The sequence below is a fragment of the Meles meles genome, chromosome 5, assembly GCF_922984935.1.
Source record: "Meles meles chromosome 5, mMelMel3.1 paternal haplotype, whole genome shotgun sequence".
Classification (NCBI taxonomy): Eukaryota; Metazoa; Chordata; class Mammalia; order Carnivora; family Mustelidae; genus Meles; species Meles meles.
The window spans coordinates 134,208,568-134,233,475 of record NC_060070.1 but is presented as its reverse complement, the minus strand read 5'-3'; the positions used below and the strand labels follow the sequence as shown (position 1 = coordinate 134,233,475).

The window sequence follows — 24,908 nt, the reverse complement described above, 5'->3', positions numbered from 1 at the left end:
AAAAGTCAGTCATTTCTTTGGACTTCCGCGCTCTGCTGCAATGGAAGCTTACTGCCAATTCAGCCCCAGCCGCACAGCTTCCCAGCACCGGAAGTGACAACTGCTGTAGCCTCGCAGTCGCGTGGGTCAGAAACCCTGAAACCATCCCTCAGTCAGACGCCTCCCACATTCCCTTAGTGCATCCAGTTCGCTCCACTCTGGTAAACCTAGACTCCCGCCACTGTTGCGTCCACAGCTACTGTGTGAGAACCGAGCCATCGCGAGCTCTCACGTGGGTTACTATAGTAACCAAGCCCTGGTCTCCCACCCTCGCTTCCAACTCAGGTCCCCACCAAGGCCAGAGAGAGCGAGAGCCTTCCAAAACACAAGTCAGAGCCTAACATTCCTCTGCTCAAAACCCTCTAAGAGCCTCGCACCACCTGATCTCTTTCTTGGTTATGGGAACCTCTTGTTTCTGGAACATTTCAGGCACACTTCTGCCTCGGGGGCTTCACACTTGCTGTTTGCCTTGCCCGGAACACTCCTCTCTCCTGACATGCACATGACTCACATTCTTCAAGTATTTGCTCGAATGTAGCTGCTCCGTGCGGCCTGTTTTTCAACTGCAAACTCCCACTTCCCCAGGCATTCTCTCTGCTCAGCATTATTTCTCACCACAGAATTTACCACCTATTGATACATTGTTTTTTTTATTTATCTGTGCAATGTCTTGCTTTCAAAATGTGAAGTACCTGAAGGCGGTAATTTTTCAGTTTTGTTTCCTGCTGTATCCTAGCACCTAAAACACTCAAATACCCGATGAACGAGCGAACAGGCCAAAGAGCTGAATGTGAAATAGCTCACGGACTGCGATGTCTTCACCAAAACAGTAATAAAGGCAAGGAGTAAGGGCATCCCAAACCAGCAGCAACAGCACAGAGTCCCAGTGGATGATGACATCAAGAGCCAACTGAATCCTCTTAGAAGCGAAACTCTCTTCTACAGAAACTGTGGCCCTGGGATCAGAGGGTTAAGATGGGTCTCTGATAGGTACGAGCAAAGCGAAAACAATCCGCCCAAGTCTGTCCAGAGTGCCTTGATGTTTACGTTAAGACTACGGACGTTGGTCACATTTAAACATTCATGATGCTTCCAAAAACGTATTGCAGGAGAAAAAAATACATATAAAAATAAAATTATATAAAGCTCTTCATTAAAATAGTAGTTTAAATAAATCCTGTCAGTACCACCCAGAGGCAGTGAGAGGCTCTAGACAGGAGAGCTTAGAGCTTGTTACATGATTACATGAGAACATGTGACCCCGTCTTCACGACACCGCCGTGAGAACCCCTTCCAGACGCAGCTCAACACGCGCGAGTGGGAAAAGCGACTGATGGAAGATTATTCCATGTCTCGCGTTCTCGTTCTATTTGCCCTTTTTCATCTTGGCTGTCTTCTCCTTTCTTTTTTTCACATGCTTTGGGATTTTGTTTTTTCTTTTCTCTCTCTGGGCTTCCTTGACCATCTTTTTTCTTTCCTGTAAAACAAAACAAAACAAAATAAAGAAAGGAACCTGCAGATTTCATTCAAGAGTATTCATTTTACTATTACAACTAAGTAAGAAAATATACATGAAAGGATAAAGGTGAGTATAACGGGAAAAGATGAAAATGATTAGGATGGGGTGGTGCAGTTGGGTTCCAAATTTGTCTCTAGGGTTTCTTAATAGAAATCTGAAGCATACCAAACAGAAATATCTGGGAGGACTATTAAATGTTTGCAACTGTTTCTTCATCAGTTGCATATTCTAACAGAAATAAATGTTGGAAAGAGACAAAGTATTTGCAGTAGACGAAGAGAGAAAATGTGAGCATTAACTTGGGTATGTCTCTCAGAAGTTTTAGGGACCAGAACATTGTAGGGTTTAAAGGCTTAAGCTAAGAATGAACAGTAACATTTAGACAGCAATCATGTATCATTCGTCTCATGCTGACGGCTAAGAGTGGAATCAGTCTTTTAGATTCTGGAAACACTGGCTTAGTTGCAAATCCCCTGCGAAATGGCCCTTCAGGATTTTACCACGGGACAACTCCAACATCAGTTGTGTTTCAAGTGAATGACAATCATTTCTAATCAATGAATTCAGTGTGTCCTCTCTCTAGGCAGTGCCCAGGGAGCTCCTAAGAGAAGCCCAATCTCCACACGATGTGACCTCCAAAGGCAAAGTTCACGTGTAGAAACTAGCACTACAACTACAAGTACTTACTGATCAGTAATATTTCCAGCCATTACAATCTACTAATCTAATCAACTAATCTTTTTTTTTTTTTTTTTTTTAATTTTTTTTTTTCCCTAATCAACTAATCTTGCGCTCAGAGAAACGAAACTGGCTTTGCTGCCATGCTGAAGAACAAGAGACATTCCATCCTTGGCTCACCTTTTTATCAACTTCGGTATCTGCAGTGGGTTTCCTGGCGCAGGCCTGGTCTTCCTGCTCTTCAGCCTCTGTGTCAGAACACTCAGAGCCTCCAGCATCTTCTGAATCAGAACAAGCCTCTTCCTTGGTCTGATTGTCTAGAAGTGCAGGGACCTTGAAAATATTACAAAACCATGTTACTCTAAACCACTATTGTCCAATGCGTTAATGCCAGAATTCAGATTTTTCAGCCTTCCAGGTATACGGTGAACAATCACATCCTGTACTGAAACATCGAGAACAACAGAAGCGACATCAGAGAGGACGCGAGGAAGCAGCACATCAAGTGAGGCTCCAGAACACACCCAAATGAAGGAACCGGGGCTGCACGGGGACCCAGATCACCAACAGAACTGAGCTGGGGTTTGGAAGGACGAGAAATACAGATTAAAGTGAAGAAATATTTATTTGGATAACTTCACAGCTGTTTCCCTATGAACTGAATTTCAAGCAACACTTACTATTACTCCAATCAAGAGGGAAAACAATATTTAAACAAGAGAAATTTGTGCTTTTTCTCCCCGAGGAAGTTTAGCAGTTTTTAAACGAGCAGGAACCATTTTTTAAAAAGCAAGAGATTTTCCTTTTATAAGAAAAAATGATCTTTAAAACGCAACTGTACAGAAAGGTTTTCTAGCAAGTTTTCACAAAACCTTCATGGGCTGGAATTCAAGGCACGACCGCCCCATAGCACTTACTAGACGTAACACGTACTGAACGTGTGAGTTTTTCTAATTCAATTCTTCCAAAAACAAAGACAGTAAATTTTCGAAAAGCAAACTATGATCCTTCATATTTCAGCCTTTAATTAAAAGTATTAAAATAGGTTCGCCTGGGTGCCTGAGTCAGTTAAATGTCTGCCTCTTGTTCGCAGCTCAGGTTTTGATCTCAGATGAGTTCAAGCTCCACACTGGGCTCCATGCTGGGTGTGGAGACTTTCTTTCTTTAAAAGATTTTATTTACTTGGGAGAGAGAGAGTGAGACAGTGAGGAAGAGAGAGAGAATGAGCACAAGCATGGGAAGGATGAAGGAAAGGGCAGAGGCAGAGGGAGAAGCAGGCTCCCTGCTGAGCAGGGAACTCAAATGTGGGACTTGATTCCAGGGCCCTGGGATCATGACTTGAGCCGAAGGCAGATGCTTAACTAACTGAACCACCTGGGCGCCCCACATGGAGCCCATGTAAAAACAAAACAAAACATTAAAATAAACAAAAAGTGGCTTATTTTTGCTTATGTTAGAGTTAATCCACACCATTCTAAAAATGTAAAACAAAACAAGATTGTTTCGAGAAAAAACATTACAGAAATCCAGAACTGTAAGACTGCTAAACCCGTGGGAATGGTCTGCAACAGGTTTTATACTAGTAGGAGACCAGATACCCTTGTTGTTGTTACTGTGAAAACATCAAGAAACACCTGGTTATCATTAAAAACTCCATAAATAAAGACCAGGATATAAAAAGTATCAATGCCTCAGCAACAAAAACAGAACAATTGAGAGGCAGAAATAAGCCACAAATTCCTATAATTCACTTTTACGGTTAAAAAAAGTGAACACAAATATAGCATTTCTGAAAATGCTCAAAAACTTCTAAAGTATCTATACTAGTAATACTATTGTTAGTTTAATTCTAGTATGCAGTAGGTTTTATACACCTCCAAAGGGTATTTGTGTAAATGAGCAGTAACACAAGTTCTTATACCTTCTGAACTCCAGACAGATCTTTCTTCAATCCTGTAACCGTCTGGTACAGAATCTTAAAACGAGAAAGACAAAAAGAAGAATCAACATAAAGCTAGGCAGTGAAAAACACACATTGTAATATTACAAGTGAACACTGTGGGCTCATAATCTTCTATGATTATTAAAAGGTGCTTAAATTTATCCCCTGGCTAACACAGAGAGTTTACAGCGTGGTGTATTATTCTTGCCCCCCAAGCATATAGGCATGAGCAACCTCTGGCCCACAACCCACCCACAGCCTGACCGTTTTTACAAATGAACCTCTGCCACCAATTGTATAATACAAAACTCTAACTTTGATTCTCAATTAAATGGAACGTATTCTCCTCCCCGAAGTAACTCCATTCTTCTCGCAGTATTAAGAATCATGAAAAGCTGTATTCAATTATTATTAAAGGGCTTTTAATTTCATCAATAAAAACTTGGAAAAAATTTCTTTTCTTATTTTATAATGACCTATAATAATAACCTCAGTTTTGCTTCTTATCCTGCGAAGTCTAAAATATTTACTATCTGGCCTTTCCACAGGAAGAAATGTTGCAGACCTTGAAATATGTATGTTAATGGACCTAGTGTTAATAGTTATTTACAGCCCAGACTTTACACAGATCTTCCATTTTTTGCAAATATAGTCTGTTGGACTCAAATGTGCCATTTTCTTTCACAAATACCAGTGAATTCCCTTTACATCCAATGGGCACAGAGGACCTATCAATGCAAAGGGAATCAGCCATCTCGGAAGATCAGAAAACAACCATTCAAGATGGCAGGTGTGGGGCAGGAGCTTCCTCTATGAGATATAAGATATAAATATCTATAAGATACTTATCTACAAGATAAATCTACATACCAACCAAGCTACTCACATTGTCTTGTTGGGCATTCATGGCCATGTCCTCTTCCTTCAATTTCATCATTATATCCATATCTCTTTCATAATTCTTTACTTCATTCAAGGTTCTAGGAATATATGCTCGCTTAAACACCTAACGGAGAAAAGGAAAATCAAAACAGTTATTCACATGCTTCTCTCATTCCCTGAGCATCCCACCCCCACTCTGTCAGAGCAGTCCATCACCATCTACAGCACTGATTCTCAGCCAGGCTCTCTGCGCACAGTGGCGTTGCTGTGTGGCATCCCAAAAGGACTTTTTACTAATGATAAAATGTGAAATGATTTGAAGTACCCTCTTTCCCCTTGTTTGCATTCCCAAAAGCTTTTGAGTGGGAAAGAAAGGAATGGAGCTGCAGTTAGCAAGTACTGCCCTGGCCATGCCTTACCAAGGAACATGGTCTTACCTGGAAATCACACCTACTATAGTGAAAATTCACAGGTGCTGATAAATACAGGGTGCCTTATATTCATCCATCACACTAACAGTCTGAGAACTTTTGATAAAAAGTCCACTATAGGGGCACCTGTGGTACAGTTGGTTGGGAGATGGACTCCTGGCTTCAGATCAGGTTATGATCTCAGGGTCCTGACATCGAGCCCCATGTCGGGCTTGGAGCTTGGTGTGGAGTCTGCTTGAAATTCTGTCTCCCTCTCCCTTTGCCCCTCCCAATTGTTCTCTCCCTCTCTCAAACAAATAAATAAATCTCTAAAAAATACCCTGATCCCCAAGATTAAAATAATTTTCTTTTTCACCACACATAAATATTTAAAGTCTACAATGGTACCAAAATCAACATTTAAATCATTTAAAAATTCACATTTGTGAACTGAAATGGGCTCTTCCTTCTTGAATCATGTTTCTTTTTTTTTTTTTTAAGATTTTATTTATTTATTTGACAGACAGAGATCACAAGTAGGCAGAGAGGCAGGCAGAGAGAGAGAGAGGGGGAAGCAGGCTCCCTGCCGAGCAGAGAGCCCGATGCGGGGCTCGATCCCAGGACCCTGAGACCATGACCTGAGCTGAAGGCAGAGGCTTAACCCACTGAGCCACCCAGGCGCCCCTTGAATCATGTTTCAATGAGTTCTTTAAAAATGTTCTCTAAAGCACTATATGCCCTAATTTCAAACTACACTGCAAAGCTCTAATAAGCGACACCTGGGTGGTGCAGTCAGTTAAACGTCTGCCTTCGGCTCCGGATGTGATCCCAGGGTCCTGGGGTCGAGTCCCCCATTGGGACCCCTGCTCAGCAAGGAGCCTGCTTCTCCCTCTGCCTGCTGCCCCTCCCACGCCCACTGCTTGTACTCTTGTGCTCTCTTTCTCTCTTGCTGACTCTTTGGTAATCTTGCTCGCTCTCTGATAAATAAATAAATAATATCTTTTTTAAAAAAAGCTGTAATAACAGCATATAGCACTAGCACAAAAACAGACACAAAGGAACAGAATAAAGAGCCCAGAAATAAGCCCATGCATATATGGTCAATTAATTTACAACAAAGAGATATGAACATGTAATGGGAAAGGACAGTCTCCTCAGTAAAATGGTACTGGGAAAACTGGACCACCACATGCAAAAGAATGAAACTGGACGACTATGTTACCACACAAAAATAAACTCACAAAAGAGCAAAAACCTAAATGTAAGACCCAAGACTTTAAAATTTCTAAAAGAAAACAAAGATAGTACACTTAAACACAGTCTTAGCAGTATTTTTTTGGACCTTTCTCCTCAGACAAGGGCAACAAAAGCAAAAATAAGCAAATGGGGCTACATCAAACTAAAAACCTTTTCAGAGCAAACGAAACCACCCACAAAATGAAAAGACAGTCTACCAAGTGGGAGAAGATAATTATGCAAATGATGTATCTGATAGGGAGTTAATATCCAAAAGATATAAGGAACTCCAAAAACTCACCACCAAAAAACAAAACAAAACGATTTAAAAAATGGGCAGAGGACCCAAACAGAGATTTTCCCAAAGACATACAGATGGCCAACACACCCATGCACACATGCTCAGCCTCACTGCAGAGATACAAATCTGAAGCACAATAAGAGATCACCTCGCACCAGGCAGAATGGCTATTACCAAAAAGAAGTAAGTGCTGGCAAAGATGTAGAGAAAAGAGAACCCCCATTCACTGCTGGTGGGAATGCAAAATGGTGTAGCCACTATGAAAAACCGTATGGAGGTTCCTCAAAATACTAAAAATAAAACTACCACAAGATTCAGCAATTCTATTTCTGGGTGTTTATCCAAAGAGAACAAAAATACTAATTTGAAGAGATACATACACCTCTATGTTCACTGCAGTATTATTTGCAATAGCCAAAGTAAGGAAGAAGCACACTAAGAGCCCATTAATAAAGAAAATGTATGTGTGTGTATCTATCTATGTGTGTGTACGTATATATATGTTTTTAAAATATGTATAAAAACATATATATATGTATATATATACACATATGTGTATATAAAATGTGTGTGTGTGTGTGCGCGCACACACACAATAAAACACTACTCAGTCTTAAGAGTGAAATCTTGCCATTTGTGACAATATGGATGGACCTAAGAGTATTATGCTTAGTGAAATAAGACCAAGAAAGACAAATACTATGGGATTTCACTTATATGTGGACTCTTTAAAAAAAGAAACACCAAATGAACAACAAAACAGAAACAGGCTCAGAAAAACAGAGAACTGGTGGGTGCCAGATGGGGAGAGGATGGAGGAATGAGAAGATTAAGAGTATAAACCTCTAGGTTTAAGATAAATAAATCACAGGTATTTAAAAGACAGCATAGGGAATATAGTCAGTAACATTATAATAATATATATGGGGACAGATGGCAACTAGACTACTCAGTAATGTACATAAACGCCGAATCACCGTGCTGCACATCTGAAAGTAATACAACACCGTGCATGAACTATTCTTCAAACAAATAAGTAAAGCTCTCTAAGACAATGTGCTAATAGGCTGCTGAGTGGAATGATATAATGAAATGTGATTTATCCAATTTGGCTCGGTTCAATTATGTACAAGGAAATATTCTCATCATCTGAAAACTGCTTCTCTCTTAAAATCAAGTTCATGACCTAGCATGTCCTTAAAAAACAAAAACTCAAAAGTGTTTCCTCCAACTGTGGGTAGATAATCCATCTTACCTCTTCATCCACATGATCTTGGCTGGACCGTTCTTCCTTGGTCCTTTGAGATGCTATTTCCATGGCCTTGGAAAGAAATCAAAAGTTACATTCCTTTATAGTCGACCTACAGAAGATGCATCCATTTCTGAGTTTTAGTATAAACTTGCTCTCATCGTTCTCAGTTTCACCTCTCACTTCTGAGAAAAAGGACTCCGAGGCCTGGGGTGATACAGGTTGGCTCTCTCTGTCAGACCTCACCAAAAAGGCTGCTCTCAGCTCAAAGGTAACAGCATAAATCAAACTATTTGGCCTTGCAGAATCCCTACTCCTTTCCTCAAGAGTAAAACTGCTTTTCCTAAATTTTTTTTTTGAAAGATTTTATTTGAGAGCGAGCGAGCGTGCAGGGGGAGGGGCAGAGAAAAAGGGAGAAGCAGACTCCCCGCTGAGTAGGAACCCTGGGATCAGGACCTGAGCTGAAGGCAGATGCTCAACCGACTGAGCCACCTGGGTGCTCCTAATTTTTTTTTTTTTTTAAAGAAGGCTGCATGCCCACTGCGGGGGTTGAATTCAAGACCTGACTTTTCCTAATTTTTAAATGATTAGCAAAAATATTTACTAAAGGACAGCTGAGACCCAAAGAATGGAAGAACCACCCTTTAATTCTGTAGCAGTCAATGAAGGGAATCAAAGAGGAAAAGTGGACTGTCCTCTAGTTTCGAGCACGTGTGTCTAACGCTGCAGAAAAATAAATTGCCAGAGGAATCTCTTTGAGCAGTGGCTGCATCAAAGGTGACAGTCTCTGGCCTTGGAAAACTGGAGATCTGTTCTCTACTTGGAATACATAGAAAAAAGGAAAGAACTGTACTAGGGTTTTTGGTTTTACAGTTAGACACTAAAATTAGTGCTAAAAAATTTAAGAATAAAAACAGTATGAATTTATTCAATTAACATACGTAATTGTTTAGTGAGTGCCAGGTACTGATTAGGTACTGGTAATACAAGAATCAGCCTGCTGCCCCGTGTGGGCTCACGGTCTAGCAGAGGCTGCCAACATTAAAAAGAACTTAAAAGGGGCGCCTGGGTGGCTCAGTGGGTTAAAGCCTCTGACTTCAGCTCAGGTCATGATCTCAGGGTCCTGGGATCAAGCCCCGAATCAGGCTCTCTGCTCAGTGAGGAGCCTGCTTCCCCCTCTCTCTCTGCCTTCCTCTCTGCCTACTTGTGCTCTCTTTCCGTTAAAAAAAAAAAAAAAGAAAAAAAGAAAGACCAACACAAAAACAAAACCAGAACATGGTGAGGATGTATGTGGAGAAACTGGAACCGTCTGCACAGTGTTGGGCTGGAATGTAGAATGGTTTCACTGCTAAGGAAGACAGGATGGCAGTTTCTCAAAAAAATTAGAACAGAATTACTAGCTAATACAGCAACTGCACTTTTGGGTATCACCCAAAGGAACCGAAAGCAGGGTCTTGAAGAGAGACCAGGTTCACAGCTGCATTATTTGCAACACGCAAGGGGTTTCGGAAGCACCCCCAGTGTCCACTCAGACGGATGGGTGCACAGGGTGTGGCAGTTCACCATGAATGAATCTTGAGGACACTACGCTAAGGGAAACAAGGAACCAGAAAAAGGAAACAAAACAGCATGATTCCACTTATGGGAGGTACTTAGAGTAGACAACCTCACAGGCAGAAAGCAGAAGGCGCTGAGGGCAGGAGAAATGGGGAGTTAACGTTAAATGGGCCAGAGTTTGTATTTTACAAGATGAAAACGTTGTGGAGACGGACAGTGGTGACAGCTGACAACAGTGTGAATGTACACGATGCCACTGGACCACACACATACACACGGTCACAATGGTACGTTTTACACTATGTGCACTTTGCCACACTTGCAAAAGTTCTAGAATTCAAAAAGGCCTGAGAAACAAGGGAAAGACCGAAAGCCAAACCAGTTTCTCACTAAAGATTCACGAACTTTGGTGGTCTACGTGATCTTGCCCAATGCTTCAAGTCAAGAAACCTGGCTTTCCCATTGGCTTTTTACTGTTCTGATTCCCTACGTGTGAAATCAAGAGGTCTCAAGAAGCTATTGAAACGAACATACACTGAGCAATCAGAATCCCTCTGATTAGCACGTTGAGTGCAAATTACTATTTTTTGTTCTTTCCTTTTCTTGCCCCATCTCACCTTTGAGAGGTAAGCGTCCATGTTCTCATGTGTGATGGATGGATCTGTGACAAATTCAAAGAGTTCTCGCACAGTCATCACAGCAACACTGTGCTTCAAAAAGAAATCTGTTGGAAGGAAAATACAGTACAGCCTTAGGAGGGGAAAGATTATTATTCCAACTACTTTATGGAAAAACAAAGAGAAGAATAAAAATATACCATCTCCCAGCAAATGGTAGAAGTATCACTACATGAAATGATTTAGTGCCTTGATTTGGTATCAGCAGAACTAAGACACAGGTAACTTGGTAGGAAATTCCAATTTCCACTCACCGTTGACGTTGGCACAGTCCTTTCTTAAGAACTCCAAGGCATGTGGGTGGTCATGTTCTACGGACTGAGAAACGTCAATGATGTACACACCTCCGCTGTGGTACCTGTGGGCCAGACACACAGGGACTTGGGATCAACTACTTTCCTGCATTTTTTTTGTTCAAAAAAATTCTATCTTAAGAACAAAGGAAATAACCAATAGAACGAACAAGGTGGGTAAGGGTAAGAGGCCACTCTGACTAGCGGAGATGAAAATTGAGACAATTTCTAAAGTCCTATGAGTCTGTTAAGGATCAGATGGTCAGTTCTGTGACTAAGGCCACTGCAGGGCACAGAACACATCTTACACTATGACCATGTGAAAGCCAACTTGAAAACTCTAGAATTTAAAAATGACCTCTTGGGGGCCCCTGGGTGGCTCAGCATTAAGCGTCTGCCTTTGGCTCAAGTCATGATCCCAGGGTCCTGGGATGGAGGGCCGGGTTGGGCTCCCTGCTCGGGTGGGTGTCTGCTTCTCCCTCTCCTCCCTGCTCGTGTTCTTCCTGTCTCTGTTTCTCTCTCAAATAAATAAATTTTAAAATAAAATAAAAATGACTTCTTGCTTTGGATTTTATTTTCTTGAAGGCTACAAGGTGCTGTACAGGAGGTTTCTAAGGGACAAAACGCACTCACAGCATGTTAAATTCACTGAGATCTGCGTGGACAAGTCTGGCATCTTGGTACATTCTTCTCATATACTGGATGAGCTGTAGATACAACTCCCGAGCCTTGGATTCCGATAACTGGACGTTTTTCAACAGTGGTGCTGGCCTTGAATACAAACAAAACAAAGTAAGATAAAATGCCCCAGAACAAGTTTTCTTGCTTTATACCACGCATGGCTACATGGACTTACTTCCAACAACTTATCACTGAACAACTATACCACTGCAGATGTACCAATCCGAAAAGTTGTCTAGAAACAGGTGTCCTCCCAGCTTACTGTGTAAAACATTCCTCAAAACAGGGTGAATTTTGTTATTCTGAAGCATTCTGAGACTTAAAAAGGTAGAATAAATGAGTAACTCTATGCACGAGTACAGCAGAAAAGATTCACAAAAAAAATTCCAAGATGAAAGGAGCTATTTAAATGGGAAAGAGTCCTATATTGGATAATTCAAAGCACTTAAAAATACATTTCTGAAAAAAAAATTTTTTTAAATACACTTTTGAGCATGTAATTCTTAGGCCTTCCATGTACTCACATGTCATCTTTACCAATGAAGCCCATGATAAGAACATGACTTCTCAGCAGGATAGGTTCTGGGCACGGGATCTGCGCTGTGTTTAGCCTGTGGTATTCAAAGACAAAAGGACAAGGGAAAAGGTGACCCAGTATCCAAAACAAATGACAACAGCTACAGAACACAAGATTAATACGGCTGTTAAGAAACAGTATCAACATGTCTCAACGGTGTTACTGCATTTCAGAAACTTGAAGACCCCAGAGACTTTGGGTAGCACCGTGATGCACAACCAAGAATGACAAAACACTGGCAATTAACCTACATCTCACAGCCTCTAAGGCTCAGCCCAATTCCAGGGATCTGAAACTGTGAATTGTGCATCCTGGAATTGGTGAACTATAGTAGATCTGTCTTCTGAGTTGATTAGCCTCAACAACAATTAATAAAACAGTTGGACTCAGGGCACCTGGCTGGCTCAGATGGTAGAGTGAGCATGTGACTCTTGATTCTGGGGTAGGGAGTTAGAGCCCCACCTACACTGGGTGCAGTTTACTTAAAAACACTTGTACTCATACATAATTGCTAGCTAAACACAGGAAGATTTCAAAAGTACTTTCTTTTCTTTTTTTTTTTTTTTAAAGATTTTATTTATTTGACAGACAGAGATTTCAAGTAGGCAGAGAGGCAGGCAGAGAGAGAGAGGAGGAAGCAGGCTCCCTGCTGAGCAGAGAACCCGATGCGGGGCTCGATCCCAGGACCCTGGGTGAATGACCTGAGCCGAAGGCAGAGGCTTTAACCCACTGAGCCACCCAGACGCCCCTTCAAAGTACTTTCAAAACAAGTATTTAATACTAAAATATCCAATGTATGTCATTAATGCACTGCAGATAAAACGTTAAAAAGGTATTTGAAAGAGGGGAAAAAAAACTACAAAAAAAAATTTTTTTAAGATTTTATTTATTATGACAGAGAGACACAGCGAGAGACGGACACAAGCACAGAGGAGCTGGAGAGGGAGAAGCAGGCTCCCGGCCGAGAGGGAGCCCAATGTGGGGCTCAATCCCAGGACGCTGGGATCATGACCTGAGCCAAAGGCAGACACCAAACAACTGAGCCACCCAGGCACCCCAAAACTTCAATTTTTTGAGAAAACTTGGTCTCAGCTCGATAAGTTGCCCTCACCTGATATAAAAGTGTCAGCACAAAGAATGGATAAATATGTCCAAGATTGGGCTGAAATCAGAAAAAGGTAACCATGATAACAAAATTGTCTAAAACTCCAACGCCTATAAAAAATGACACATCAATCTCAAAACCCGACGGTGTCATTTCCCTGTTTAAAATCTTGCAACAGCCCCCTATCATCCCCATCATAAATTTTAAATGCTTTCACATGGCTTCCAAGGTGCTTGGAATGACCCAGCCTTGCTGAATAAATATGAATTTTTCCTTACTGGGTTCCCAAAACAGAGAAGACAAGGTAGTTCTTATTTGTCCAGGAATGTGCTGGATCTAACAGGAATGAACAGCACTCCGATTCCCCACTTTTGGACAGAACCACCCTGGGATTTGCCAGCAGGAAGGAGCGAGGGCCAGTATGGCCGACACAGCACAGCCACACCCCCCAGAGAGTCACCTGATTAAGTTCCTCATTTCTTTTTCTGCCCAGGTTTTCACCATTTTTCTGGGGTTTCCTTTACAATAGCCATGACGAAATCTTGAACGAGAAAAATATTTGTTATTCCAATCATTCCATTATTTCAGTCTGTATTTCAGGATACAGAAATTAGGCCAACTGGAAAAAGAATTGGAGCTTACCTGAATTCCCCACTTACATACTTATCCCGATCTTTGAACACCAAAATAGAAGTTTTGTAAATTTTGATTGCTCTGCTCTCTCCATTTGCTGTGCTAGCATGGTACACATTCGCCTATTTTGTGTAAAAAACAAAAGGACATTGTGTTAAATAGCTACACATAGTATTTCAATTTTTCACTCTATTTGATTCTATTCTCAAAAGTTAAAAAAAAAAGTCAAGCGAACTGAAGTAACATGTATGAGAAACATCATCATCCAAAACATCATCACCAAACGGTACAGTAAGTAGGGCTCTAATTTATGTATATATTAAGATCCAATTTATATACAAGAGGCCGTTCCAAACATTTTTGTATCTCAAGTAGCTGAAAAATATTTTAAGACACTCTTACATCTGATTTATAAATTGAGTTTTACTGAGAAGTGCTTCCCATAGAATGAGTTGCTAATTTAATAATGCTGTGTCGGTCTTTCTCCATATCCATGTGCAAAGGAAAGACAGGAAAGAGATTGGTTGACTCACAGAAACCAGACTAAGCCCCTGCCCCCATTAGTAACTATGCAATAAGGACTCGGGCCTGCAGGAATCAGACCATCTGCACTGACCCTGGGCACCCCTGGACCCAGTGATCCAGTACTGTGACGGAGGTGAAAATGCACAGTTGTGTGCCCAACTCCTTCCCCACCCATAAATATTAATAAAGCTGTTTTTGGAAAGAGTAAGCTATTCTGACTTGTGTGGTTTTTTTTTTTTTTTTTCCCCCTTCCTTTACTTTTTAAAGGCACCATGTTTGTACCAAGTGCCTTAGTTCCCTTTAGTATCTGAAGTATGAAAACATTTGGGCATCCAAAGAAAAGCTCACTTCTTTTCCTGTGCTTATGCAGCCATTTATCTCGGATATGATTCCTCTAGTCAACATCTTGAATAATATCATTCGTGTTCTAGGATCCAACACCTAAAAAATTGGAAAAAAAAAAAAAAAGAAAGTTCAGAGAGACAGTACCAAATATTTCTCACTAAAACAGCTGATCATTAATAATTTGAAGAGCTTAAGTACTAGGCCATCCTGGCTGACTCAATAAGTATCAACTGTGGTGTTTTTATTCACTCTGAATTTTAGTAAATAAAATGAGACACAAAGGCCAGAGAGACAAGAGACGAACCGACAAGTTCAGTCACAGAAATTAAAGTCTACCAAGTCAAAAGGAAGCAGAATTGACCATAGACTGACATTAGCTAAGAGAATATAATACAATTCACATAACTAGGTTTACATTTTCTAGTAACATTATAATAAGGAGTAAAAAATAGCAGGTAAAATTTGTTCTATTTTATTTAACCCAATATATCTAAAATGCTATCAATTTCAACATGCAATTGATATAAGAAGTTACCAGTGAGAGATTTAACACTGCATTTTTTACACCAAGCCCTCACACAGTCCAGTGTGTTGACAATGACGGCACGTCTCAATTCAGACTAACTACATCTCAAGTGCTCAGTGGCTGCTGTCCCAGACATGCAACTTTAAATCAGGGGTCAGCAATGGGACTGGAAGGGAGACAAACCATAAGAGACTCTTAATCTCACAAAACAAACTGAGGGTTGCTGGGGGGAGGGGGGTCGGAAGAGGGGGGTAGGGTTATGGACATTGGGGATGGTATGTGCTATGGTGAGTGCTGTGAAGTGTGTAAACCTGGTGATTCACAGACCTGTACCCTTGGGGATAAAAATACATTATATGTTTATAAAAAAATTTTAAAAATTAAAAAAAATTTTAAAAATTAAAAAAAAATTAAAAATTAAAAAAAAAATTAAAAATTAAAAAAAAAATCAGGGGTCAGCACCCTACAGCTCATGAGTCAAATCCAGGCCACAGCCTGTTTTTCTATAGCCTGAAGCTAGGAATGGTCCTTACATTTTAAAATAGTTAAGAGAAAAAAAAAATTGTAAGCCATAACGCTTAAAGTATTTAACCCTTTAAAGAAGGAGTCTGCACACCTCTGCAACAGATGAATAAATCAGGGAAAGGGTCCCCTTTGAAGTCAGCGCAATCAATCTTGAGGTGGCTGCAGCCATGTTCTGATCCTTTCTATCACCTTTTCACATCAAAAATCTGGGCAAATGCTAACATCCAATCACAACTCTCTACATATGGGAAAATAAAGAAAATTCTTCTCCAACTCTTGAATAGAAAGAATAAAAACAAGTATAATTTCTAAACCAAGTAATGAATTTCTAATTGAAAATTACAGACACACATATACCCCCACTTTGTGGCAGATACCTATCCTTTGCGAAAGCTCAGAAAAATTCCTCCTGACCTTAAGACAAGACAAGATTCCGATCTTACAATGAATTCTGCTTCCCCACAGAAGAGGGAAGCACTGCATGATGGCCAGAGCCGGGCATGACTCTAATTTATCTGTTAACAGTCCTATTATAAATAAAGCAAAAATGTAGATTTCTAAACTCAAAACTACAGGAAGGAGTAGTTTTAGGTAACATTAGCATTAAGCAAGAAGAATGAACGCAAACGATAACCCAAGAGAAAAGTAATGCTCATTTAAAATGAGAGCTTGCAGGGCACTTGGGTGGCTCAGTCAGTTAAGCGTCTGCTTCTACTCGGGTCGTGATCTCAGGGTCCTAGGATGGAGCCCCACACTGGGCTCCCTGCTCAGCACCGGAATCTGCTTCTCCCTCTGCCTCTGCCCAGCTCATGCTCTGTCTCTCTCTCAAATAAATACAATCTTAAAATAAAATAAAATGAGATAAAATAAAATGAAATAAAATAAAATAAATAAAATAGAGAGCCTGCAGCACACTGAAATTTTACCTGTTCCACAGTTGCTCTGTCCGCCTTATCTTTGATGCGATACCTAAACAAAACCAAAAAAGTATATGGGACATTCAAAATTTAGAAGCCAAAATAAAGTTTCCAAATGTATCATTCCCTGAAATTCCTGTAAGGGTAGTTTCTTTAATAACAGATTTCATAATCTCATTGTAGTTTCATTGCTCAGTGATGATTCTTTCATGTCCCCTTAATCATCAATTCAGTTCCCTAGAGCAAAAGGAACACATCTGCATATTTCATTCATATTTCTGTCCTTATTTCAGAAGGATTAGATAAAAAGAACAGCTGGGATAAAGTGAACTATGCCGCAAAAGAGAAAATAGCGAGTCTATTAATACTGTCCTTAAATCTTCAATGATTCTATTAACACAGATTAAAGTCATTGATACTGCCTTCTCTTTAGAGTTCCTTTTTATAAAGACACAAGTTTTTATCATCTTAAGATATTTACTGGGTTCTACGTTTAAATGCAAACTCTGGTTGGTTTCAGCTCATACACTAAGTGACTCTATTAGCACTCATCTAAACTCATAAAGATTCAAACACAAAGATTCAAACAAACACTTTCATGAAATAACAAGTGATTATGGCCGTTCTCAAAAAGTTTCTATCTTGGGGTGCCTGGGTGGCTTAGTCAGTTGAGTGTCAGACTCCTGGTTTCAGCTCAGGTCATGATCTCAGGGTTGTGAGATCAAGCTCCCCCCGCCACCCTCCCACACTCTGCACTCAGCTGGGAGTCTGCCTGAGATTCTCTCCCTCCCTCTCCCCCTCCCTCCTCTCCAGTGGGGGTGCACATTCTCTCTCAAAACAAATTTTTACAAAAAGAAAAGAAAAGATGATTATCTCCTAGGTATAGCAATAAACCAGAAGAAAACTGATTTTTAAGTTCAGTTCTTTTTTTTTTTTAAGATGTATTTTAGAGGGAGAGAGTGGACATGTACATGCACAGCCTAGCAGGGGGAGGGGCAGAGGGAAAGAGAGACTCTGCAACCAGAGTCCTGCTGAACCCAATGAGGGGCTCGACCTCAAAACCCTGAGATCACAACCTGTGCCAAAATTAAGAGTCAGACACTTAACTAACTGAGCCACCCAAGTGCTCCTTAAGTTTGGTTGCAATACTACTAGTTGTATAACCTTAATATCACTTTCTACAATATATTGTTAATGCCTTAGAGTTACTAGGACATAGAAGTTAGCCAGATCTTAAACAACTGATTTTTGAGAAGAATAAACAAAAACTGTTCTTAGTTATATCACTATTCAGTTTTAAAACTTCCCTTGAATTTTTAAAAATATTTCATGGAAAGGAAGAAATTTTAATAAGCTCTAAAAAGGGAGTATTTTTATGCTCTAACATTTTACTTTAAACTACAATCTATATTTTAGTTTAAAACCATTACCCTCCTGAGTGTATCTGTGAATTTCACAAAATTATCATTTGACCATACGTATCTTAAGACTCAGTATTTTCAACTTATAAAGGAAAGGATACCCTCTCTTAAGCTAAAAACAAAAAAACAAACAAACAAAACGAAAAAAGTGGTTTAAGTATATAAGGAAATGTCCTTTCCAAAAGATTTATGACCAAGATGCTACTTTATTTGTCTCAAATTAGTCCCCATCAGCCATGTTTTATAGCTAAAATATTACTTACATGTCTGCTTCCTTTTGTCTAGACTTTTCGGTGACTTTATTTATGACAGAATCAGTAACATTTAGCTTATCTGAAAATTAAAAAACACACAATGTAAACAACATTTAAGACAAAAAGACAACAGTCTGAATAGAATACTTCTTCCCTCTTCCTTATTTTCTAAATATTTTGTTGTATAGAGAGTATCTTTGCATACTAAAAAAATGTTCATGTTTTTAGAGATGGGCATGACACTGTGTCTCCGTAGTGACAATTGTTGTCACTGTCATCACCACAGCTATGATTTCTGAGTCACAGAAACCCGGACCCAGGCCTCCCCCGCAAAATACTTCACCTGCATATGCTGAATTTCAGACACTTGTTCATACTTTACACGACTAATACAGACAAAATAACTGCTTGAATTCCAAGTCGAATTCTAAAAACTTCAAGTTTCATTTTAAATTATAGGTCAACGATGGGCTATGAGAGACGTGCTAGGTTTATAATGAGTCAACGTCTGCAAGACAAAGACGACCCTGCATTTTTCAAGAGCTGGTGGTTCAAATCAGCATTCGACAGCTCACTGAATGACTGACGCCTACACACTGAGTGTCTAGTAAAGCCAAATGTACTTGGGTTCTGTATTCTAGCATAGCTGATTCGTGAACAACATGCGTTTCAATTGCCCGGGCCCACTCACATGCAGAATTTTCACAGCATAGGACCACATATGTATTTCCTCTTCCTTATGATTTAACATTTTCTTTTCTCTAGTTTGCTTTACTATAAGAATGAAGTATGTAACACATATAACATACAAACTGCGCGTCTATCCACTGTTTGTGTTATCAGTGAGGCTTCCTGTCACCAGTGGCCTGTTAGTAGTGAAGTTTTGGGGGGAGTCAAACTTATACATGGATTTTCAACTGTGTGGAGTCAGCATCCCAACTTTTACGTTCAAGGGTCAGTGTATTTTCAACATCTTATTATTAGATAATCTTACCATAAAATCTAATACAAAACAGACAAAAACTTGGACAGACACCTGTAATTTTATAATTCTACAGCAGAGAAGAAAACGGAACTAAAAAAGCCAAAACTAAAGTCTCTTCCTGAAGCCAGGCTTTTAAGTCACTGCGTTTTATCTTCTCTAAATGTAATCAGTCAGCAGGTAACACTGAATACGCTCATTTCTTGATCTAATAACATTTTGTAATACTTTATGGTTTCTGAAGAACTTCCTCAGATCCCAAATTTATTTTATGAACTCACCTAGATTAATTTTATTCTCAAATTTCCTTAAGACCTTGTCTGCTGGAGTAGACATTTTGGCTGAATTGCAATTGGAAGTCTGTCGATTTGCCTAGAAGAAACGAGTTTCAGAGTTGAAGGCACTAGTTTTAAATAAAGACGTCAGGTTCTTTTTCACATCCCTTTTTCCTTAGCCCACAGTTAACTATTAAAGAATCAATACTTGAATGAGTACCCCAATAAAAGGTTAAGAATCAATCACATTTGTGCAAGAAATTTTTTAAAGACATCTGAAATAGGACAAAATTAGTGGTTAAAGGAGTCTATACCATCTGCCTCTTTTTAACCTCTCTACAATGTATTCCTCATTATTACAAATAACAAATTATAATTAAATGCATTTTTTTGTTTGCTTTATAGATTCAAAATTTGAAAATGTTCATTTATACCCAAAGTGTATAATGAAGAGCTTAGACCAACATGAAACTGGTTCTAAGAATCTCAGTTTGGGTCTACTATCTCAAGAAAGGGAAAGATTAAGTATGAGACTTAATAACTTAGACTGGCACTACGCACAAACTTAAGTAATAGCAAAAAGAGAAGAAAAAACCCATAAATAAGAGAATACAGTACAGATAAAAAGCGTCCATAATAATTGCTGACTTAATCCTGTTATCTCAACTTGGAAGTGTGAGGCTGACTTGTTTCTTGTTTGCACAGACCTCTTTCAAGTTTTCTACTAAATACAATTTTTAAAACATTTCTAAATACAGGTTCACAGTAGAAATCAAAGGTAAAATTTTAATCACCTATAACTCCCAACACCCAAGATTAATAGTTAACATTTAAAGACGTATAATTACTTGTATTTCTAGCTTTGTTCAAAGGGATTACACTCTAAGTTGAAATAGCTCAGTGTCTCACCAACAAATCAATGGAAGAGTTACCAACACAAGACCACTAGTGTGAAGTTCATCTGGTTATTTTTAATTGCTAGCATTCTAGTCCACAAAATAGTCTCAACAGTCAAAGAAATATTTTTGGCTTTTTCCCCCTCCATCTCTTTCAGAAACTGTTATGTTCTAGGAAGATGTACCATGCTAATCCTAGGACTCTGCAAACTCCTAAAACATTAAGCACTTCCAGCTGAGATGAAGACTTTATGTAGTTTGGTAACTCACATTTTGTACACAGCAGAGATGGTAGATCATAAACGTATGTCATTAATATAGCTTTCCACTGCAACGTATCTTAAAGTCGCATAACATCCCATCAGGGATCCCATGAGGGAAATCAGTCCCTCAGTAATTAAGTTTACTTCCAATGTTTCTCTATAAGCAATACCGGAGGATCATTCTTTTAACATTATTTTTGGCACATCCTAGAAGAACTGCTGAGTCAAAGCACTTATTTTATGTTTTAAATACTTTTTTTCACATACCAGTTTATCTTCCAAATAACTGTGCTTATTTACTCAATCAGCAATTATAATTTTGGGTCTTGGTCAGTTTCATAGGGGAAAAAAATGGCATCTCTATATATTTAATCTGCACTTCTCTAATTATTAAGCAAGTTGAACTTTTTTCTCCATGCTTCCTAACCATTTGTAGTAAACTGCCTATTTACATCCTTTCCTGTGCACATTTTAAAGCTTGTCATCATAATTTAAATGACTCTTTTTAAATGTACTCATTATGAAAGGAATCTACATCCAGGAAATTATCAGAAATACAAAAAGGATGAAGAATGAAAATGGTTAAAACCTAGAACTACAGGGCAACATAACGTGATGGAAATCTTTCAGTTAGTCAATCCCAGAATGACAAAAAGTTCTTTGGAAAAAAGACAACGTAAACAGTAACGTATTTATAAAATGATTTATAAAATACCTGGGGGTTACTCCTTGCATTTGAGATGCAACTCTTGGTGAGTTTCCCAACTCCATCATCCCAGTCCCAGTCGTCATCATCATCATACTCCTCCTCTTCCTCCTCCTCCTCCATCTCACCTTCCCCCGTCTTCTCAGACACATTCTGCAGGTCTTCAAACAGAACACCATCTTGTTCTCTGATGGTCTTCAGGTCAATGCTTTCACTAGAAATAACAATGTTTCAGCATGTTTACACATACCTCTAACTGGGTCTACATATGTATTTATTTGTGATACAACAGACTAAATCTATACCAATAAATCTAAAAGTTTCCTTCCAAAGTACTTCCCCATAAACTCAACACCAAACTGATTTTCACAGTGCCATTCCCGTTGTTTGCTTCTTCTCCTGGTCCTACTAAAGGAGAAATACAGCCGGTATGAAACCCACTTCTGCCTTAATGAAGTTAGGATTTACGCTGTCACTTTCTCTGCTGAACAAATGGACTCTGACCAATACACCAGACCCGCCTCCAGAAAAACCATTCACAGATATGCCTTAAGAGGGGGGGGAAGGGCTTTTTGACAAAATTTGAGAGTAAGTCTAAAGCAGCCTTACCTTGATCTTAATGCCACTCCCACAAAAGGAGCTGTATCAAGATTTGTGTCAGACAAAGAACTTTAAATCACCCTTGTTCGCGAAGCGAAGGAATGTTGAACAACACAAGCACCACAAATGAGAGTGGGAGTATGCGTGTAATGCAGTATGGGAAGTGGTAAGTCTCCAAACCAGAGAACAGGTCCAGAGTAAAATGGGAGCACAACCAATGGGGTGTTTTCTTGCCATGGGAAAATTCAGACCAAGTGCTACCGTATCTTCTTAGTTATTCAAGAGAAGCCAGAAGTGTGGATTTTTGTGGCAAATCCTACTTAACTGGTACATTTAATTTTAACAAAACACTGCATACCAAACAAAATATGTGTCCGCAGGTAATAGTCAATAGAGGAACTACCAGTTTTGACCTCCCATGTAGAAAACAAAGATAGAACCCCATAGAACAGCTGATAATGTGAACTACTAGCTTAAAAAACAGATGAGAGTTTAGTAAATTCAGATGATCAATCCTGATTATTAATTAGCCACAGCTTACAGGGCTCCAAATCTCCATAAATATGGATGGGAAGAAAATAATCACTACACACCTGCTATTTATAGTTACTATGATTTTGCAAATACAATCCTTAATTTGATCCTTCAATTGCCAGTAACCTAGAGTGGCATGTTTAAGTTATACTTCATTTATACCAGAACTTCTCAACCTTGGCTGGACAATTTTTTTATTCTGGAAGGTCGTTTTGTGCCTCATAGGATGTTTAAAATCCACTGGTTTATCCTCACAATATCCAGTGACGGTTGGTAAACCAGCGTCCACTCATTACTGTCAACTATTCACCAGTGACACTGGGCTGTGTTTCACCTTGCTACTTCTTCCCTAAAGCCTTATACATGCTTATCTGGAAACAAAAATCTGCAATTAATTTGAAATAAAATCTTATTTTTCTGGCTAAATCCAATGTAACCTCCCAGTAATGATCATTTGCTCATGGAAGCATTCCTTATTCCTCACCCATTTTTCCTCTGTACTAGTAACCCGATTCTAATACAAATATCAATTGTCTAATCCTTTAATGTTTCCCCTCCTACCATGCAAGCCCTGTGTCAATCAGGTTGGTGTTCATCAATGCATCCCTACCCACGAATGTTAGATCTGACACACAGAAAACGATCAACATATATTTACTGAAAAAATCCCCAACTGATTAATAAATCTATATGTAAAGAATCCTTACTGTAAACACAAAGTAAAAATGGTATTCTTGGAATTCCAAAGGAACTCTCAATGTTTCATGTAGGAGTTATCCTTAATTCCTTTTGCCTCACAGGTAGCCCACATCCAATACACCAAATCTTATCACTTCTACTTAAAACATAATCCTGTTACCCTGTATCTAGCTCCCATCAAGTCTGAACTGAATTACTTTTGTCTTTTTTTTTTTTTTTTTTTTTAAGAGAGAGAGCTTACATGTGTTGGGGTGGGGGGTTGCAGAGGGAGAGGGAGAGACTCTTAAGCAGGCTCCATGCCCAGTGTGGAGCCTGATGCGGGACTCATCTCATAATCCTCAGATCATGACCTGAGCTGAAATCAAGAGTCAGATGTTTAACTGAGTCAGTCACCCAGGCACCCCTACTGTGTTAATTTTGAACTGCTTCCACTCATGCCCTCCAAAACCACCCTCTCCATAACAGAGCAATTCCTTTAAATCATAAGTCATATGTCATTCCCCTGCTAAAATCTCTCCTATGGCTTTCTATTAATACTTAAATATCCCAACTCCTCAACACTTACAAAGCTCTACACCATCTGGCTCCTTCTCACTTCTACATCATACCTAGCCATCTTCTCAACCACTTCTGTTGTGCTCTAGGTACAATGGCCTCTAAATCTCCCCTTCACAGCCAAGAGCGATACCAACGTTAAGCCTCTGCACTGTTGTCTTTTGCTGAACGACTGTTCCTTCTGCTCTTCTTGAGATTAGTTCCTTTTCGTCGTTCAAATCTTGACTTAGCTCTCTCCTGACATTGTCGTTAGTCTACCAACTGATTTTAATTATTTACATAGTGTCTATTTTTTTTTAATATCTCTAGATACTCAACTGTCAGTCCCTCCCAAGTACAAAGGAAAATTCATTGACAGCAGGGACTTAGTTTTGTTCATCACCATCTCCAGCACCAAACCGGCACACAATAGGTGCTCAAATATTTCTGAACGCTCAATACAGTTAAAGAGCAAAAATCTGTGTTTCCTAACCGCTATCCCAACTGTGTGTGCCCGCGATGCTAACTCTGCCGCAAAGCAGGTTATAAAAGACCCGGCTGGGATGGAGAAAGAAGTGGAACAACTACCGGTCTCCCTCAAAAGCCCAAGAGGGCGGATGGCGGAGAAGACAGCAGAATCCCAGCGGAGTCAGTGTCCAACCCGCGCCCACCTGTCGGAGGCATCCGCGTCGTCGAACTGCCCCGGGACCACCCGACTCATCAGCAGCCGCCGGTAGTCCATGACGGAAGCGCGCAAAGCCTCGACGCCCGGTGAGGCCGTCCGCCCAGCGCTGAAACAGGAACCCCACAGGGACAGTCCTACCCGCAGGCCACCAAACCGCCTTTCGGCAGATGCCCTCCTAGCAAACCACTAAGAAGCTCCGAAGCTAAAAGCGAGCGCCACGTGCTAAAAGGCAAACGCACTTGCAACGGGAGGAAGCAGGATCTCCCCGACCGGAAACTCCCGCTCGACCGGATGTCTCAGCCCAGCCGGAAGTCCCGCCCTCCACAGCCTAACTCTGGAGGGCGAGGGGCGGGGACGAGGGCGTGGGAGCCCGGGCGTCTGACTTCCCCGCGGAGATTGGCTGGCGCAGCGGACTGACATCACACAGGGTCGTTCCAGCCCG

General features: G+C 40.1%; 1 protein-coding gene across 1 annotated transcript; it reads right to left on the bottom strand.

Annotated features, from left to right (window-relative positions):
- Positions 1-1,170: 1,170 nt before the first annotated feature.
- RIOK1 (RIO kinase 1) lies at positions 1,171-24,728 on the bottom strand. The gene is made up of 17 exons (XM_046006826.1): positions 24,453-24,728; positions 21,424-21,628; positions 19,556-19,646; positions 18,302-18,371; positions 16,627-16,669; positions 14,653-14,745; positions 13,789-13,901; positions 13,607-13,687; positions 11,989-12,075; positions 11,417-11,554; positions 10,745-10,848; positions 10,431-10,537; positions 8,263-8,328; positions 5,065-5,184; positions 4,158-4,211; positions 2,417-2,569; positions 1,171-1,516 (listed from the first exon to the last, which is right to left on the bottom strand). The coding sequence occupies exons 1-17, from the start codon at positions 24,521-24,523 to the stop codon at positions 1,406-1,408; spliced, it is 1,707 nt and encodes a 568-aa protein (XP_045862782.1). The 5' UTR covers positions 24,524-24,728; the 3' UTR covers positions 1,171-1,405.
- Positions 24,729-24,908: the final 180 nt, after the last annotated feature.